At 41.2% G+C, this 16220-nt stretch overlaps 1 protein-coding gene across 1 annotated transcript in view; it reads right to left on the reverse strand.

Annotated features, from left to right (window-relative positions):
• The window catches only part of tshz1 (teashirt zinc finger homeobox 1), a 28924-nt gene extending 21662 nt beyond the window's left edge, over positions 1–7262 (reverse strand). Inside the window, exon 1 of the mRNA XM_061059604.1 lies at positions 6537–7262. Coding sequence (XP_060915587.1) covers positions 6537–6576 — 40 coding nt within the window. The 5' untranslated portion in view covers positions 6577–7262. The remainder of the gene's footprint in view (positions 1–6536) is intronic.
• Positions 7263–16220: the final 8958 nt, after the last annotated feature.

Genomic DNA, 16220 nt, shown 5'->3' on the forward strand with positions numbered 1-16220 from the left:
GACTGTTTTTTTTTCTGGACTACGGAAACAAACCAGTGTGTATATTAACTGAGAAAATGATTGAAATGAAAGTATGACGACACAAACACACGTTTGTTTTGTGTGTAATAAATACATATGAGTTAAGGATTCAAAGTTGAATAAGTTTCCAGCTAGTGTAGAATCAAAACCTATTATTTCAGTGAACCAGGCTTTTCCCTTCAATCAGCAGGAAAACGTTGCCAGTACAGCCTGAAAGCTTCCCATTAATCAGTAACTGGTGCCCTGAACGCATCGTGAACAGTCATTAGGAGGACTCTGTGCTTGATCTTGCTTTGATAATTTTTTTACATACCCTCTTTACATCGTGGTTTATGTTATGGATGTTAACAGACACTTAGAAACCCATAGAGACAATAAGCACAAAAACACTTTAAAGAGCACGAGGACGCTAGTGAGTTTTATTCCTCTAAATATGACCTTGTTTTCTTTTCCTCGTGTTAAGCCTCCTCGTGTTGTGCTTGAGTGAAAATCCAGGTTTTTCCTGCTCCCTCTGAACCTTGTTAAGCTAGGGGATAGTTTTACCTCGCGCCTGCACGCCTTTACTTCGTCACCTGTCCTCTCTGCGCCTTATTCACACATATTTTCAATCGGACCCTCTCTTTTCCATGAGAGCCAGTCATCGATCTTCATTTGTCACTTAACCTCCACCGAGATGAGGACAAAGAGGACTGTGGTGCGAGTGTGTGTGGTGGTGTGTGTCTTTGATTTCCTGAAGGCCTCCCGGCTCTGACACAACATGCAAATGAATGTGCCGGTGCAGCCGAGTGTGTGCTGTAGCAAATATATCCACTGACTCCTTCAGTCAATGTCACCTGTTAATGACACTTTACATACACAGCCTTATCACCACATCACAATATCTCACACTCACACACACGCACGCATATGGTTGCTCTAACTCCTGCACTTGCTCTGCGACACACACACACACACACACACAAACACACACACACACACACACACACACACACACACACACACACACACACACACACACACACACACACACACAAACACACACACACACACGCTCTGCTCTCATCTGCAGACTTCAAATAATATTTTTTTTTTTTCTCACCGTGCAGTTTCAAGTCCCGACAAATGTCATTAAATGCTTTATCAGAAGCATCCTGATAAAAACCAACACAAGTTTCTGATGTTCTGGCTTCTTAGTTGACAGGTGCCGTGAGCTAAAACTTCCTGAGGAGGAAATACAATGCAAAAAAAAAACAAAAAAACACAACAATAACAACAACAGAACGTGGCTTAGAACTTTGTTCCTGTTCTGTCAAACAAACCAAAAAAAAGCTTTAACAAGAAAGATCAGAGCAAAAAATATGAAGAAAATCTTCCACAGTAGACAGAAGCTACATCTACTTTTAGACTTTCAAACACTACCTGCGTTGAATTTACACAGGCGTCACAATAAAACCATTCAAAGCCTCGTTATGAGGCTGTTTGTGCCCGGTCTGGTGTTAGCTTAGCGTTGGCCACACTGTTAGCAACCTCTGCTGTTGGGTTTACACTGGAACCACTAGGGTGGTGTTTGTGAGAAAGTGGCTAACACCAAGTTGATTATATCAAGGCAGCTTGCACACTAGACACCTCTCTGAATTTGTAAGCATTAATCGGTGCGGCCCTGTCACTGATCCGTCAGCTCTACATGGATAATTAGGGACCGCGGCTAACGATGCCGTCTGGAGAAGGAGAAGCTCAACTTCTACCCACGCACCTTCAAGTCATAATTAAGAGACTCCTTTAAGCGTCGAGGTAATGGTAGAGGCAGTAAAGGGTGATGTGTTTAGGAGATGTCACCAGCTCTGTGTGTGCATCCTGTTCAATCAGTTTGGCTTCATTCGGACATGCTGCGAGGTGCTTTAATTAGCCGAGCTAAGCTATACAGACACATCATTAAAATGCAGCTGGGTACTTCGTCTACTGGAGAATCATACATGTTAAAGAAAGGAACCGCATCCACAGTCTCTCATTGTCACCGGATTTATGTTAAGAGTGCTAAACTTTTTAATTAGCAGCGTTCATGTGTAAGCGGCTAGCTAGCTGGAAACATTTCTATCAAGAAAGCAGACGAAGGCAAACTAATTATCATCCTCAGCAATGGAGGAATACATTTCCAAGTGGTAGATAGCATCGCAGCACGTTCCTTTCTGGTCCTTTATGACTGAACTAACTCTGTCAGCGGGGAATGTTTCCAAACTCTTCCATCTAAAGGCTTTTGAACGACACGTAGACACCTGGCCGCGTCATGAACACTCTCATACTGCCTTTGAGCAGCGCCTGTTAACTTAAGACTGCCGTGGCCCACTTTGAAATACAAAATTACTCCGGGGGTCATTATACTAATCTTTTTATGACTACATCTATAACTTTCAGTAAGGGTAAAATTATTGGACAAAAATGACAAAATGACATTATGGCAAAAAGGACACAAAAGTTTACTAAACATTATGTCCATGAATAGTCATGACTCGCCTTACTAATCACTTAAAGGGTTGACTCATGGTAAATCATCATTATTGTGATATTTATTTTATTTTTAAAATTGGTGGAGGGCTTTTCGTGGCCCACCTGCAGTACCCACACGGCCCACCAGGTGGCCGCGGCGCACACTTTGGGAAGCACTGCTCTAGAGGGAGTGCCACATAACTCAAACCGGGTAAACACAAACTATTACTTCAGGATTTGGATGGTTGTAATGTAAACAAACATGGTGACACTCAAGGAGGGGTTTTTTTTAAGGTTAATTGGCTGATCACTTGGACTTCTTCTATCAACTTTTCTAAAAAAAAAAAAACGTTCCACCATTGTTGTAGCAGCTCTTTGGTGTCTCCGATGTCATCACATCTGGTTTCAGCACCATACATTCCTACTCTGCACCTAGCGGCTGTATGCATATTACATCACGCGTACACATAGCGTTCATTTCTCACGACATGCACAACCAATCACAGGATACGAGTGGCTGATATCATGCGTCCGCGTAGTTAAAAGCAAGTACAACCAGGGCTTTACGGTGACAGTAAAGTGATTCAAACTCCTAATTTAACCTTCAAGCAGTACATTAATATAATCATGTTATTCTCATACACCGGTCTCCTGGTTCATCCCTTCTCTGGATGTGTCGCCCACACTGTGCTTCACCTCTTCCTACATCTATAAAACTAAATATTTACGCAGGGAAAGGTAATAAAGAATGATATTTTTTCTGCATGGAGACCTTTTTAACTTCTGCTGAATAAATCTAACACAGTGTCGCACTGTAATCACACTGACATGTTGAATGATTAGTTGACAGATTCATTACGTAGAGTGACAGTGTTTGATTTAAGATATCGTGGCTGCTGAAGTAAAAGCAGGAGTAGACGTACACACTGCCATTAATTTTTCCAAGAGCAATCAAAACTGCATCCTCAGTATCCGGGCGAATGCAGCAACTATATGGCTTCTATTGTTTACCTTAATATCTAACATCTGCTAATTCAACTATTATCATCTACCTGTTAAGTCTAGAGCATGATGCTTTATTTAAACAGGACCATGTTAGTGATGCTAACAGTTTCACATGATGCACAATGAGGAAAAAAAGGTTCTGATTTTTTGCAGTAACAATCAAAATTCTTTGATAACTTTCCTAGACGTGGGGGAAATTCTGAGCCTTTAAAATCAGTCATTAAAGCATCTAAAACTAACAATTGTTTGTGATAAATCAATGAGGCTTAGAAATATTACAAAATGCTTGAATCTGAAGTTCCCTCGCCCCAGTGTGATGTCTTCAAATGGTTTGTTTGTCGGATTATTGGCCAATAAAACAGATAAAAGTAATAAACCTTCACATCTGAAAAAGAAAGCTTGAAACAAAGAATGTATCGGCTTTTTTAAATCACAAAGCATGATGTTTAGAAAAAAAAATAGTTGGCGATCTGTTGACAACTTGTTTCTGCTCTGCTTTGCACCAAAGCAAAGCAAGAAATGGAACATCTGTTTTACACTTTACTGTGGTCTTTTTTTAAATACAATCTATGACAGATCGACAAACGACACATACTGGTCAAAGTTGCCAACCTTACATTAAAGACATGAGCTGCTATAAGGAACGCACCCACACAACTCCTTTCAGTGAGAGGACAACTTATAGACTGAAAAATGACGACAAATGACTGCAGCAAAAGTCTCTGCTGCTTCAAATTGCACCGCACTAAAGTCAACTGCCAAAACTAACAGATGCAGTAATGCTGCTCCAAATGGACTAACACTGATGTATTGTCACTGGTCGTAAAGTAGATAGGGCGCAGCGCCATTACAGGGTCTAAAATCATCACTGTGACTGATGAAACAGAGTCCATTTGAAATGGCATACAAAGAGCCATTGAGATCCCTGACTCTCTCTGTATGTTGTGTTTTATTTTAGTGCGACTACAAAGTGACACATTTCAATACTGTAGCTCTCTGGTGAAGCACTGTGAAACACAGCTTGTGTTTATAGGTGTTTCAAAGGGGAGAGGATTCAGTGGAGGTGTTAAAAGTTGTTTTTTTTGCATTGACCATATGTCACGTACTGGAAATAATGCAGAGACAAAGCCTGCCAAGCTGGGATTGAGCATTACAGCGTGTGATGTATGTGTCTGTCACAAAAACAGACAATTAAATCAATATTCAAAAGCGGAGCCAGAATGGGGGCACTTTAGAGCTCGGCTGAACGACCGAAACGGGGCTTGAAAACAGGAGGAAAGAAAAAGCAACACAGTTTTTTACGCCCACTTTGGGGTGGTGGGGGGTAACCAATATTTTGTGGGCAGAGGTATAAAAAGCGACGGTATTCATTTTGGCTTCTTCAAACACATTTCTCTCCATCCATCACCAAAGCCTCGCGTCAATTAGAAATTACAGCCCCACCGAGTTCAAAGTCTTTCTGTCACAACCTTGATTAAGTCTGCTTAACCTCACATTTCCAACCGCCTGCTTAACATTCTGCAGCTGTTTTATTCGGCTTTGGTCATTACTGCACAAACTTCAAAGAGCTCCTCTCTCTTTTTTTTTTTTTTCTCCCCCCCTCGTCATTTTGAAAACGCATGTCAATCACACGCATCTCTCAGGGACATCAAATGGATTCAGTCCAACATGTGATCCTCTCTTGGTACAGTTCACGTCTGGTCAACTTAGCAACAACATGTGGGCACGGCTGTCAAAATGAAACTCAAATTCTGGTATCGGAAATGTGGGATTTTTTGGAAGAAAAACAGTTTTGTTGTTGAATGCAAATAAATGTCTGTGTGTTATAAAACATTCACCTGATAAACACAGATGAGTTGTTTAAATTCATATTTTGGAATTAATTATTATCAATAAATGGAAACTTAGAAGTTACTAAACTTGATGTTGAAATCAGTTGGTATCGAAAATATTCATGAAGTGGTGATTCAGAGGGCAAATTTTAGGTTAGACAAGGGGTCTTTACATCTTTTAATACCTCATTTCCCCCTCATACAGATGTTTTAGTTATATATTTGTGTAAACTGTGTTAAGTTTTATGATTACAAACTCTTTTTTTCTAACAGCTGACCCCAGAGGTCAGGTCAGGAGCTTAAAGTGACCATCACACTTCACCCTGCACCGTTTTCTCCTAACTTTGTTTCTCTGTGATCTCGCTACGCCCCAGCACACCCCCCCCCCTCCTCCCCCCTCCTCTTCCTCCCTTGTTCCCTCCCCCCTTGGGGTATTAATCGCAAAGTATTTATCCCGCTTGAGAACTTTTCTTTCAATTTGTCTTTTTCTTTTGCTCCTCCGCAGGGGCAACACAAAAAAAAGTGACTCCCCCCTTTTGAGGGCGTCCAGCTGCCGCGGCGCATGCGTGTCTGCGTGCTGAATGATTTACTGATGTTTATCAGGAATGAATAGATCAAAGGCGGTCGCATGACAGGCGATCAATCAAGCATCAAATCAAGGATGGCAATCCCGGAGCGGAACACAGGCTCAAAAAATGCGCCACTTTTTCTTTCTTTTTTTCTCTTTCCACTGGCACCGAACACATCAAACAGCCTGTTCAAATGAGATAAGATGAGCTTTGTTTGCTGAACTTGGATGCTAGTGGAGGATCAGCTTTAAAGCTTGGAAACTGAAGTGCATTCATTCTACTCACAAGAAGGATTGGCTGTGGCATTGCTTCGTTAAAGACAGTGTTGCGATTCAAACATACATGCCTGCAGAAATGTACTCATTATGCTCCTTTAGGAAAGGAAACATAGGAAGCAATAAGGTGACATAAGCTAAAATACACAAGAGTCACTGTAGTCCTTGTTTTGAGTTCCTCGTACATTAGGCCTTGACGCTGCTGTGTAAACTTGTCTGCACTGACTGATTCATGTTTGTCCTGACTGTTGTTGGAACAAAGTGTGTGTGTGTGTGTGTGTGTGTGTGTGTGTGTGTGTGTGCGTGTGTGTGTGTGTGTGTGTGTGTTTGGAGTGCAGGGGGGGGCTTACCTACTGACCGCCGCGGTGCTTGCTGCTTTCTCCTCGGCATGCTGCTGCAGGACTTCCCGCTTGACTTTTCATGCAGAGATCACAAATAGCGGCCGAGCCAAAGGAGAGGAAACCGGTGCGACGAGGAGAGGAAACCAAAAGGCAGCAAGCGGTTCCCTCACTTCTTTCAGCGGAATGAGAGAAGGAAAGTGTAAATCCCTCGCAAGGGGTGAGGAAGTCTCTCTCTCTCTTTTTTTGTTGTTGTTGTTGTTGCCTTGTGAGTGGAGGTTTAATCTCTATCGATCATTTTTTTTAGAATCGGCATGTCCCGGTAAGAGAAAAACTAGGTCGAAAGAAAAACGGGGGGCTCGTCCGGGAAGTTGTGCCCGATCACAGAAAGTCATCGCAGGCTGGATCACAAGGGGGGGGGGGGGGGGGAGCTCCGTGCGGATCTCAGTCTATCATGGGGGGTAAACACACAGATTCCATCAGAATTGGTTCGCAACCCCCTTTTGGCTATTTCATACCTCTATTCACAGCGAAATGAGACAAATCGGAGATGCTCTTCTTTTCTTTTCGGTGTCCAAACTGCGCCGTATAGCCGCTCTCTCTCTCTCTCTCTCTCTCTCTCTCTCTCTCTCTCTCCGCCCGTCCAGGTGCCACAGCTCCGGCGGTCTCCAACCTTTTGCTACAGTCTTTATGAAGGAAAAAGAGAGAAGAGAGTGACACGTTAGCCCGGATGCTGTGTGTGTGTGTGTGTGTGTGTGTGTGTATGTGTGTGTGTGTGTGTCTGTGTGTGTCAATCAGTCCACATTTCTCTCTGTAAACACACTCTGAATAAAGAAATACTCACGTTAAGGCTACGCTGACTGCCCGATTGTCAACACGGAACACTTGACGAATTCCTCACAAACTCATCCCAAAACACAGCGAGCAGGCCCGCCCTCTGAGCCAAAAAGAAACTGCACCTTATTGTCTCCCCTATCGAAATGAAATGAAATGTTATTTCATGTAAAGAGCGCTACCGGGCTTTTCCGTGGGTTTCCTCCGCAGTGATATGTGCGCACGTTGGTGTGATGCGCAGACAGCTCCCTCTGATAGACAGACACATCCAGCTGCCTCTCCTTTACTCCACCCCTCCACCAGCGTCACCCTGACACTCAAAGCCCACCTGTCAATCTGCGGCTCTTAATTGTTCGCTGGGACGGCTTTCATTCCTGTGTCCCCATGTTTCTTTTTTTGTGCCGGAAACAGACTAAATTCAGTGAAGGTTAAGTATTGAGGTGAGGGTAAGAAACAAGTCATTTTCATCTGCGGTTTAATTTGCAAAGTAAAAAAATGAAGCAATGAGCAAAATCTAAATGATAAAGTCTTATTACACTTTGTTGATCCTGCTTCTGAGGATAATCTCTGCTTCAAGCTCGACTGATTATTGGGATTATACAATGAAACATCACTCACTAACAAGCCATTTAAACACTGGGACTTAGGCTTAATGACATTATCAAAATATTATTTTTTCTATATTAAAAAACACATTTTTTCCGCTTTTTGCTTATTTATCAGTCTCATAAAAGATGTTTCACTCGGTAAAACAGTTTTAAAGTGTGCAGTGTCTGATCAGCCTTTTTTACTCTGCTCCAAACTTTTGCTGAAATGTGGATCTTTGCCGTGACCTCTTTAGCGGGACAAAGGAGGCTGCAGATCGATTCGTTACACCTTTTTAGTGAAGGCTTCTGCTGAAGGGGAGGGGCTCTGAATCCACCAGAGGCTCCATTAATAGCCTACACTCCATCCTTAACTATTATCCGGCATAAAGTGTTTATAAAAGGGCTCACAACTGGGCTAATGTTGGCTCCAATCAGACAGCATGATATATCCTTTTTACTGCTGGAGGAGGAAAATGAACAAGAGAGAAGAGAAACGTGTAAAGTTATTTTTTTCATATATATATATATCTTGAACAGAAGTGAAGGGCATGAGAGCTGATTCGGTTCAGACTGGATAGGACCAGTTTAGGACCGTGAAACCGGGTCCAACGTCCAGCTACGCTCGGATCATTTACAAGAGACTGGATTACAAACTTTTCTGCAAAAACCTCGAGACAATCCTGGTTCAACTCAAACTGGTAAGTCTGTCAATTTTAAAGGATCATGAAAAACAAAACGCTCAGCCGGGTGTCTCCTCCTCGTTACGCACTACATTGTGCCTTTCCTTGGCGCTTGGGAGTGTTTTTTGGAGTCCCTGACTGTCTGTAAGAACTGATACACTGCACTGAGAAGGTGTCTGAGGTCGTTGTTATTCGGCAAAAGAAAGACCCAAGTACCGCCCCAACATCTGTCTGTCCCTGTCTGTCAGAGCGGCCTGCGCGCTGATTGATGGAGCCAGCTTACGTCACTAATATTTCCATCCCCGAGGACAGACAGGCAGACAGGAGGAGCTGCATCTCTTAACTTATTGTTCCTAGTCTTAGAGAGGCTAATGATATTTAATATCTTCAAAAATCTATTTGTATATATCCATTTGTATTAAGAATGTCCTTGTTGTGTGCTGGCTATAAATACTATTGTTGTTGAATAAGACAGGGACTTTTAGAATCAGGGTTTTTGTGACATAATTCTGGTGTAGCTTTACAGTGTAGATGTGTTTGGTACTGCAGCTCATTGCTTTTAATCAAAAAGAAAACAGACTGAAGTTACTGTAATGGATGTAAAATGCTTTAGAAGCCTTTTGTTACAGAAGTTATTTTTAAATTCTCTGAAAATGTAAAACACTGCTTATACAGAGCAACCTAAAATAATACGATCATATATTTAAAATAAAAGACACTTTTTTTTGCTTTCGAACTCTTTTCAAGCTGCAGAGCTCAGGGAAACAGTAGAGGTCGATGACTTCAAAAACTAAGAGTGAAATAAACCTGCAATCTGTCACAAACATACAGTTCAAACTAGAAAACACTGATATATGAATTATGTACATGTTTCTGGTCTTGTTTAGATGGTAAGAAATTCCCTTTAGCTCCAAAGATTGTAGGTTTTGTAGGGGTCACACACACGGACACACTGAGCAGACTGATGATGAGGAAAGAAGCTTGTGCAGGGTCTGAATCTGGACCAGCAGGGGGGGGACATGAGGCTCGAGAGGCAGGGTTGTGACGGTCTCTGTTTGGAAGGATTTCTACACAATGAGTGCATGTTCTCATTTCACTCTTTAAATGACAAAACTTACTGATTTTACAAACAACTCTTTGTATTTGTAGTAAAAGTCTTTCTCTTGCGTCAATAGGTTTCTTATGTTCATTTATTTTCTTCTTTGTCCGCAGCTATTTACACACGCTATATGAGAGTCACACACACACACACACACACACACACACACTGTCACAGCCACAGTTCTGGTTTAAATAAAGAATTAGTATAACATTGTACTGAATCTTTGAAACTCTACAGCCGTGACAGGGAATACTATCTTAAGGAAATATCTGATTTATGACCTAATCTATAAATACACTGTGCTCCATTTACATTGACTTCTATCTGTGTGTCTTCTGAGCAGTTATTCATGTGCGATGAGGACATTATGATCCAAATTGCTTTGTACAGTAGTCCCAGTCCCCGTGATGCAACCACCCGTGTCCGTGTTCATGTACGACAAAAGCCGAACACACAAACAGTTGTTCCCCCCCCCCCCCCCCCCCCCACCCCACCCACCCAGCCCCCCAACATGTACACATGAAGCCCCTCTCCCACATACTGAGGCAGTGTGACAGCATGATGACATGTCAGCCTGTTTCCTTTTCTTGTGGGTGACGATCCTCCCTCAGACATCATCCATGTAGTCCTCGAGTACATTTACATACATTATTCTCCTTTTCTTTGTCTCTTGTCTGTTTTTTTTTTTCTTCCTCCAGGTCTGGCCTTGTTATCTGAAGAGAAGCTGTTCTTAAGATACACGCTGGGTGATAATGTGAGCAGAGTCCTGCAGGGAGTCAAGGCAGGTGAGGGAACTTCTTCAACCCTTGAACCAAATTATTACAAAAAAATGTGTGACTTTGAGAATCCTGTAAGTTAAAAGAAAACCATCGTGCGGTTCTCTAAGGAGTAAAACTAAATATTGTGGAAGAGTTGGCATCAATTTAAATTCAAATGTAGCGTATCAATGAGGTGAAATAAAGCTCTATGTTTAATAGAGAGAAAGAAACATAATTGGTATTAAGTACATGTGAAATATAAACATGAACCCTCAGAATGCCAACTCTGACTGAGCTCTATTCTCATTTGGACGTATTTTATTTGTCATCAAACGAATACAGAATATTTTGTAGAAAAAAAAAAAAACAATCAAAAGTCGTCCCTTAAATTTTGTGTGTTCTCATTTTGTTCCAATCCTGACACAAGTTGTAGTGTGTTTCCTGCCAGTCAAACACAAAGTGTGTTTTTTTAAAAAGCTGGAGCCATTGTCACTACTGTTATTTATTTGAATATTGTTTTATTAACTTCTTTTCTTGTTTCTTCCTTTGTCTTTATTCTTCTTCATTACTTTTCCTTTTTATTATAATTCATTTCCTGCCCTTCCTCCTCCTAAATGATTTTCTTATGGACCTTTATTGTGAAAGAATTTCTTCTAAACTACAATAAAATAATTTATTCGCTGGGGCCAAACATGATATCATGGCTTCCTGTCCTTGTTTGACACACAAGCTGAAAAACACCTTTCTGTGGCAGTGTTTGCAGTAAAGAGAAGCTTATCTTTTTATTGTGAAAGTCCAATGATTACTATAGAGTGTTTTATGCATTCATTTGGAATCACTCGTCAACACGTTTTCTTTGGTTAAATCAAAGCATTTCAGTCATTTCCGAGGGTTTCTTTGGAATATTCTTGGTTAAAAGCAAAGTGGATCAACTAAAGTCATGATGACACAAACCAAAGATTTTAATGCCTACCTCTTAACATTCATGAATTATTAACGCCGTATTGCAGATTTTGGCCTGTGGCTAACCACACCAACTATTTTGCTGCCGTAAACCTCTGATGTCAAAAGGTACGAGCTCCACTGGCAGGAGAGCACCACAAATTTTCTGTAAGTGGTCTGTGGTGTTTAACGTCTCGTGTTTTTGACATACCTCTTTTCAAAAAATATATATTTAAATGTTAGCTTTGTCTAAACTTATGCTGAAATAAAATCTTTCCTTTAGAAAGAAGTTCGATGTGTATGATTATGATAATACCTCTCCTCATAATCTGCAGCCATCTTCAATCAATGCTGGGTCCTATCAGATTCCACACACTCATTGACAGGCGGAATATAAGAATATATCATAAAGAATTAATAAAGAAGAGGCTCTAACTTTGACATGAGCTATATCTCCACATCTATCAGATAAGTCTGCATAATTAAAATGCCAAGAGTGAGTATGCAGAGAGAAAGAGTGAGAATTTTTTTTTGATATTTTAGAGAGATTTACTTTAGACTTTCAAGAGAGAGAAAAAAAAGAAGATGTGTTGCTGTAGTTTTGACAATGCAATTAAAGCTTTGTAATCCCTACCTGACGCAGATTTTGTCAGTTTGGACGAAGGATGTGATGAAACGCTGTGCAGCTGAGACGGTTGCAGGTTTATTAAAGGACTCAAGTCTCTCAGGGATCCGGGGGTGTTATTTTATAGCATCGGAAAAAAAAAAAACTGAAAGGAGAGACAAAAAAAACGTCAGGCTGTTTACATGAGCTGTGAAATAATTGTTAAGCGGAATATATACAGAGTGTCAGAGGGCCACAAAGAAAGCGTTTAGCCTGTTTTGTTTTTGTGTAGCAACAGTGAAGTTAACTGAAGGCTAAACTTTATGCCTTCTTGTTTCCACGCTCAGAATCTCCCCCAACTCAGCGAAATAAAGTGACATATTTCACGTTTCAAAAATACCAGCCTCCCTGACATGCATGCTCCTTCCCTATCCTCCTCCCTTTTGCCTTTTGTTTTCTCTGACACGTGCACTCCAATTAGCATTTTTCAGCCATTAAGGAGGAGAGAGAAGCAGCCAAATGTTTGTCTCGCAGAGCTCCCTTTTTCTTCCGACAAGACTCCTTTGAGCCCCCCCGTTCAGGAGAAATAAATAAATAAAATAGTGAGACAGACTCAATATCATCCTCAATGTTAACATGATCTTCTTCACAGGACAATTACCAACAGCTTTGTGTGGAGAAGTGACGTGACAATGCAGCAGCCGGCGTTCAAGAGAGCTGTTGTCAGTCTGCGTTTTGGAGCAATTAAAATGATTAAAATGAGTTTTTATGAGAGAAACACAAGCTATGAGGATTATAGTTTCTGTCTGTGACATCCTGTAATCTGTTAAACATTTCCATTTGTGTCAATATTTCTATTCCCTGAGATAGAGAGATACATGTCCATGCACATAAGGAGCTTCCTTTTTAACCTTTTGAGCTGAAACACAAAAAGTCTCTCGAGGATTAAACGCAGAATCAGAATCGTAATGTTCAGTTTTTCCGGTATAACTGCAGCCATAAGTCGAGCTGTTTCGCTATCAGTCCTCTTACATGTCAAATTAGTGCGCCCTAATCTTCAGCTTTAGTCCTAAATTTAAATCTGCGATTCTCAAACTGCTCAGAGATCTCTCACTGCAGGCGTCGGCAGCACAAATCTGTCTCTGCCCATGGTTGCCGTACAGTAATGGCAAAAAAAAAAAGAAGCTCCTAAAAAGGTGCTTTTGTGACATTAAAATGACTTGTGTGCACAGCGCATGTCGATGTGCATAGTTTGAGGCGTATATTTATGAATAGGAACCTTTAATTAGGGCTTGTGTTTCCTCCCTAGTCACATTGAGGGATGGTCCTCCCCGACATTCATTAATGATAATCACCAAGAGCGATGGCATAGCTACAGGCCAAGTCTCGGGGGAGCCGACACTTGAAAAGAAGCATTAAATTACACAGAGGGACTCTTTAATTGCAAAAAGGAAAATATATAGCCATCATTGTTAAATATGATCTTTTGTAAGCCGTTACCGGTTCAAGGATTTGTCTAAGGGTTTTTCTTCTCCGCAGACTCTTTCAAAGGAATCTGCAGCCACGTTTCTGTGAATAATGCACCACAGGGCCTGTTTTTAAAAAAAAACACTTCCTGTTACCCGGATGGTTTTCTTTTTGCAAACCGAGCAAAATGTGTAAAAAAAAACGGCCAATCATGTGTTTGCAAATTATAAATTCAGGTTTGACATGGATTTAAATACAAGGCGTCTATCAAACTGCTGATACATTCCCACTGTCTAGAGAGCAGCTGTCTAGTTAGTTGCACGAGATATAGAAGAGAACAGATCTCAGAGGGTTTTAAATCCAAAATAATACACTGAACCTGCTTATTCTCACTCTGTGTTTAATTGTACAGTGATGTCAAAAAAAGGTTGTGTGAGATAGCGGTATGAGATAACATGAGACTGTTTACCACACAGGATGTTTCTATGTGGATCGCAGGCCGATGTGAAAGTCTGCAAACACCAGAATGATTCTGTTTAAAGTGAAATCAGACTTTTTTACATTTGTTGTTGTTTCTATTTTCTTCCTTCATGTTTGAACAGTTTCTTCACACATAATCTAATATTAAGAATACATTTATTTGGCGTTATTGTCCCTCCCATCTGGTTGAAAGGTGCTGGTCGTTGTGGTGAGGCGATAGGAGTTAAAGAAAGATACAAATGTTCATCTGCTATTTGGTAATTCAAGGGTTGAGATAAAAAGAACAAGTTGTGCATGAACACATTTGTACTCACACACACACCCAAACTCCTGACCTAATTGCTCGCTCTCACTCAACTAATTAATCACAGCTGACTTAACATGGTGACAAGGTTTTGTAGGTGACATTCTCCAAAAATCTGTCTTTCTGCTTCCTTGCTGGTCTTCCCCCACTTCTACTTTGCTGATTGTACGTTTTTATTATTTTTTTATTAACTCCTCTTTCTATTTTTCTTATTCTCCTCCCTCCGCGTCTGTCAATCTTTTTCTTTTTCCCTGAGGCCCCGATTCTTACTTTCACTTTTTCCACATTTCTTTCTACCATACATTCCTTCCTTACTTCCTTTTTTTAGTTTGAATCCAAATGAAGAGCATAACTTAACTCGCATCTATTTTTACCTGGTGTCTGTGTGTGTGTGTGTGTGTGTGTGTGTGTGTGTGTGTGTGTGTTGGGGAGGCTTTGCAGAGGTGAGAGTGGGCATGCTGGGAGAGAAGGAGGGTTAGGGGCGGGGTCACGATGCTCCATTAATCAAAAAGAATGACACTCATGTCGTTGCTGACAACCATCCTGCCAACCGTGTGTCTCTTCCCCTCCTCCTTCATCCCACTCAAACGGGACAAGTTTAGTGATGGGGAGAGGAGGAGGAGGAGGGGGGGGGGAATGAAAGAGAAAGGGGGGGAGGGTTTATTAATCAAGCATCTCAGATTAATTGTTATGAAGTGTCACCCGTAAATTCTCCATTTGGATTTAATAATCTTGGAGGTAGACTTAACAATCTTTGTCGTGATTTGAGTTTTATTGAAGAGGCTGCAGAGAGAGAGAGAGAGAGAGAGAGAGAGAGAGAGAGAGAGAGAGAGAGAGATGCAGTGACACAAATAGCTTCTCAGCGGACAGTCCCTCTCTGTGTGACAGTTATGAAATACAATTATCAGCCAGATCTGCTTAAGAATTCATCAACTGCACCCCTGCCTTCCAAGGAGAGAAGTAGGGGGAAAAAAACCAACATACAAAAGCAAGTCTTAACTGATAAGACTTCTCTTTTCCCCCGCAGCCCTTAAACTATCATTTCAATTCTTCCTGCGGCTCCGACATGTTACGTCGTTGTAAAGGTGCGCTATATTGCTTTGAAAGGCTGCCGCGCTTTATATTAAAGCATAAATCACGAGGTAATCAGAGAATATGGTAAATGACACACCACATGCAAATCAGCCAGATAGTGAGTAGTGTGTTTGAAATGTATTAGCCGTTGCTTTTGCGTCAGGGTCAGTAATAGCAGTTAATCTCCCCCGCGCAGTGAAAACATACTGTCACCAAATCACACGGCGCCCTGTCAGCGCTCAAAAATAACCGAATCATAAAAACGCAAATGATTTCAATCAATTGTCGTCTAATTGCAGTCATATCTTTTGAAAATGAACGCAGAACAGCCACTATGTAGGTTGACAGTATGCATACCATTAGCATAGCTTTGCATATTGCAACAGCATTAATGTTAGTTTTATTGGAGGCTCTGGTTTTTCCTTGTTTTTTTCTGGCATGTTGGTCTTAAAGGAACAAGGACAAAACAAGCCCACTTGATTGTAATAGAAACGGAAACTATCATTAAGACGGTTAAACAAAATGAGGCCAATTTCTGCCTCAAAGTGGAGCATGTGGCCTGGTTTCTATCTGAGGACAATATTTTGTCTGATCCAGGGAAAAGCTAGCTCCAAAGAAAAGTCGTCTTTGCCGACAAAAGACAGATCTGAGGGATAGAAAATGACTCTGTCTTTGTTCGCAGTAATAATGGGAAGTCTTTATGTGACAATTTTGGGGGGGAAAAAAGCTGTGGAAGCTTGTTAACCATGTGCCTTTAACTTACACGTTCCCCATCCGCCAGATATCATCCTGATCAATGACTCCGCGGCTCCCTGAGAAATGACGTTTAGCCGGAGACGCCGTAAATGTTTTAAGCTATCAACA

This window comes from Labrus mixtus, chromosome 16 (genome assembly GCF_963584025.1).
Source record: "Labrus mixtus chromosome 16, fLabMix1.1, whole genome shotgun sequence".
Taxonomy (NCBI): Eukaryota; Metazoa; Chordata; class Actinopteri; order Labriformes; family Labridae; genus Labrus; species Labrus mixtus.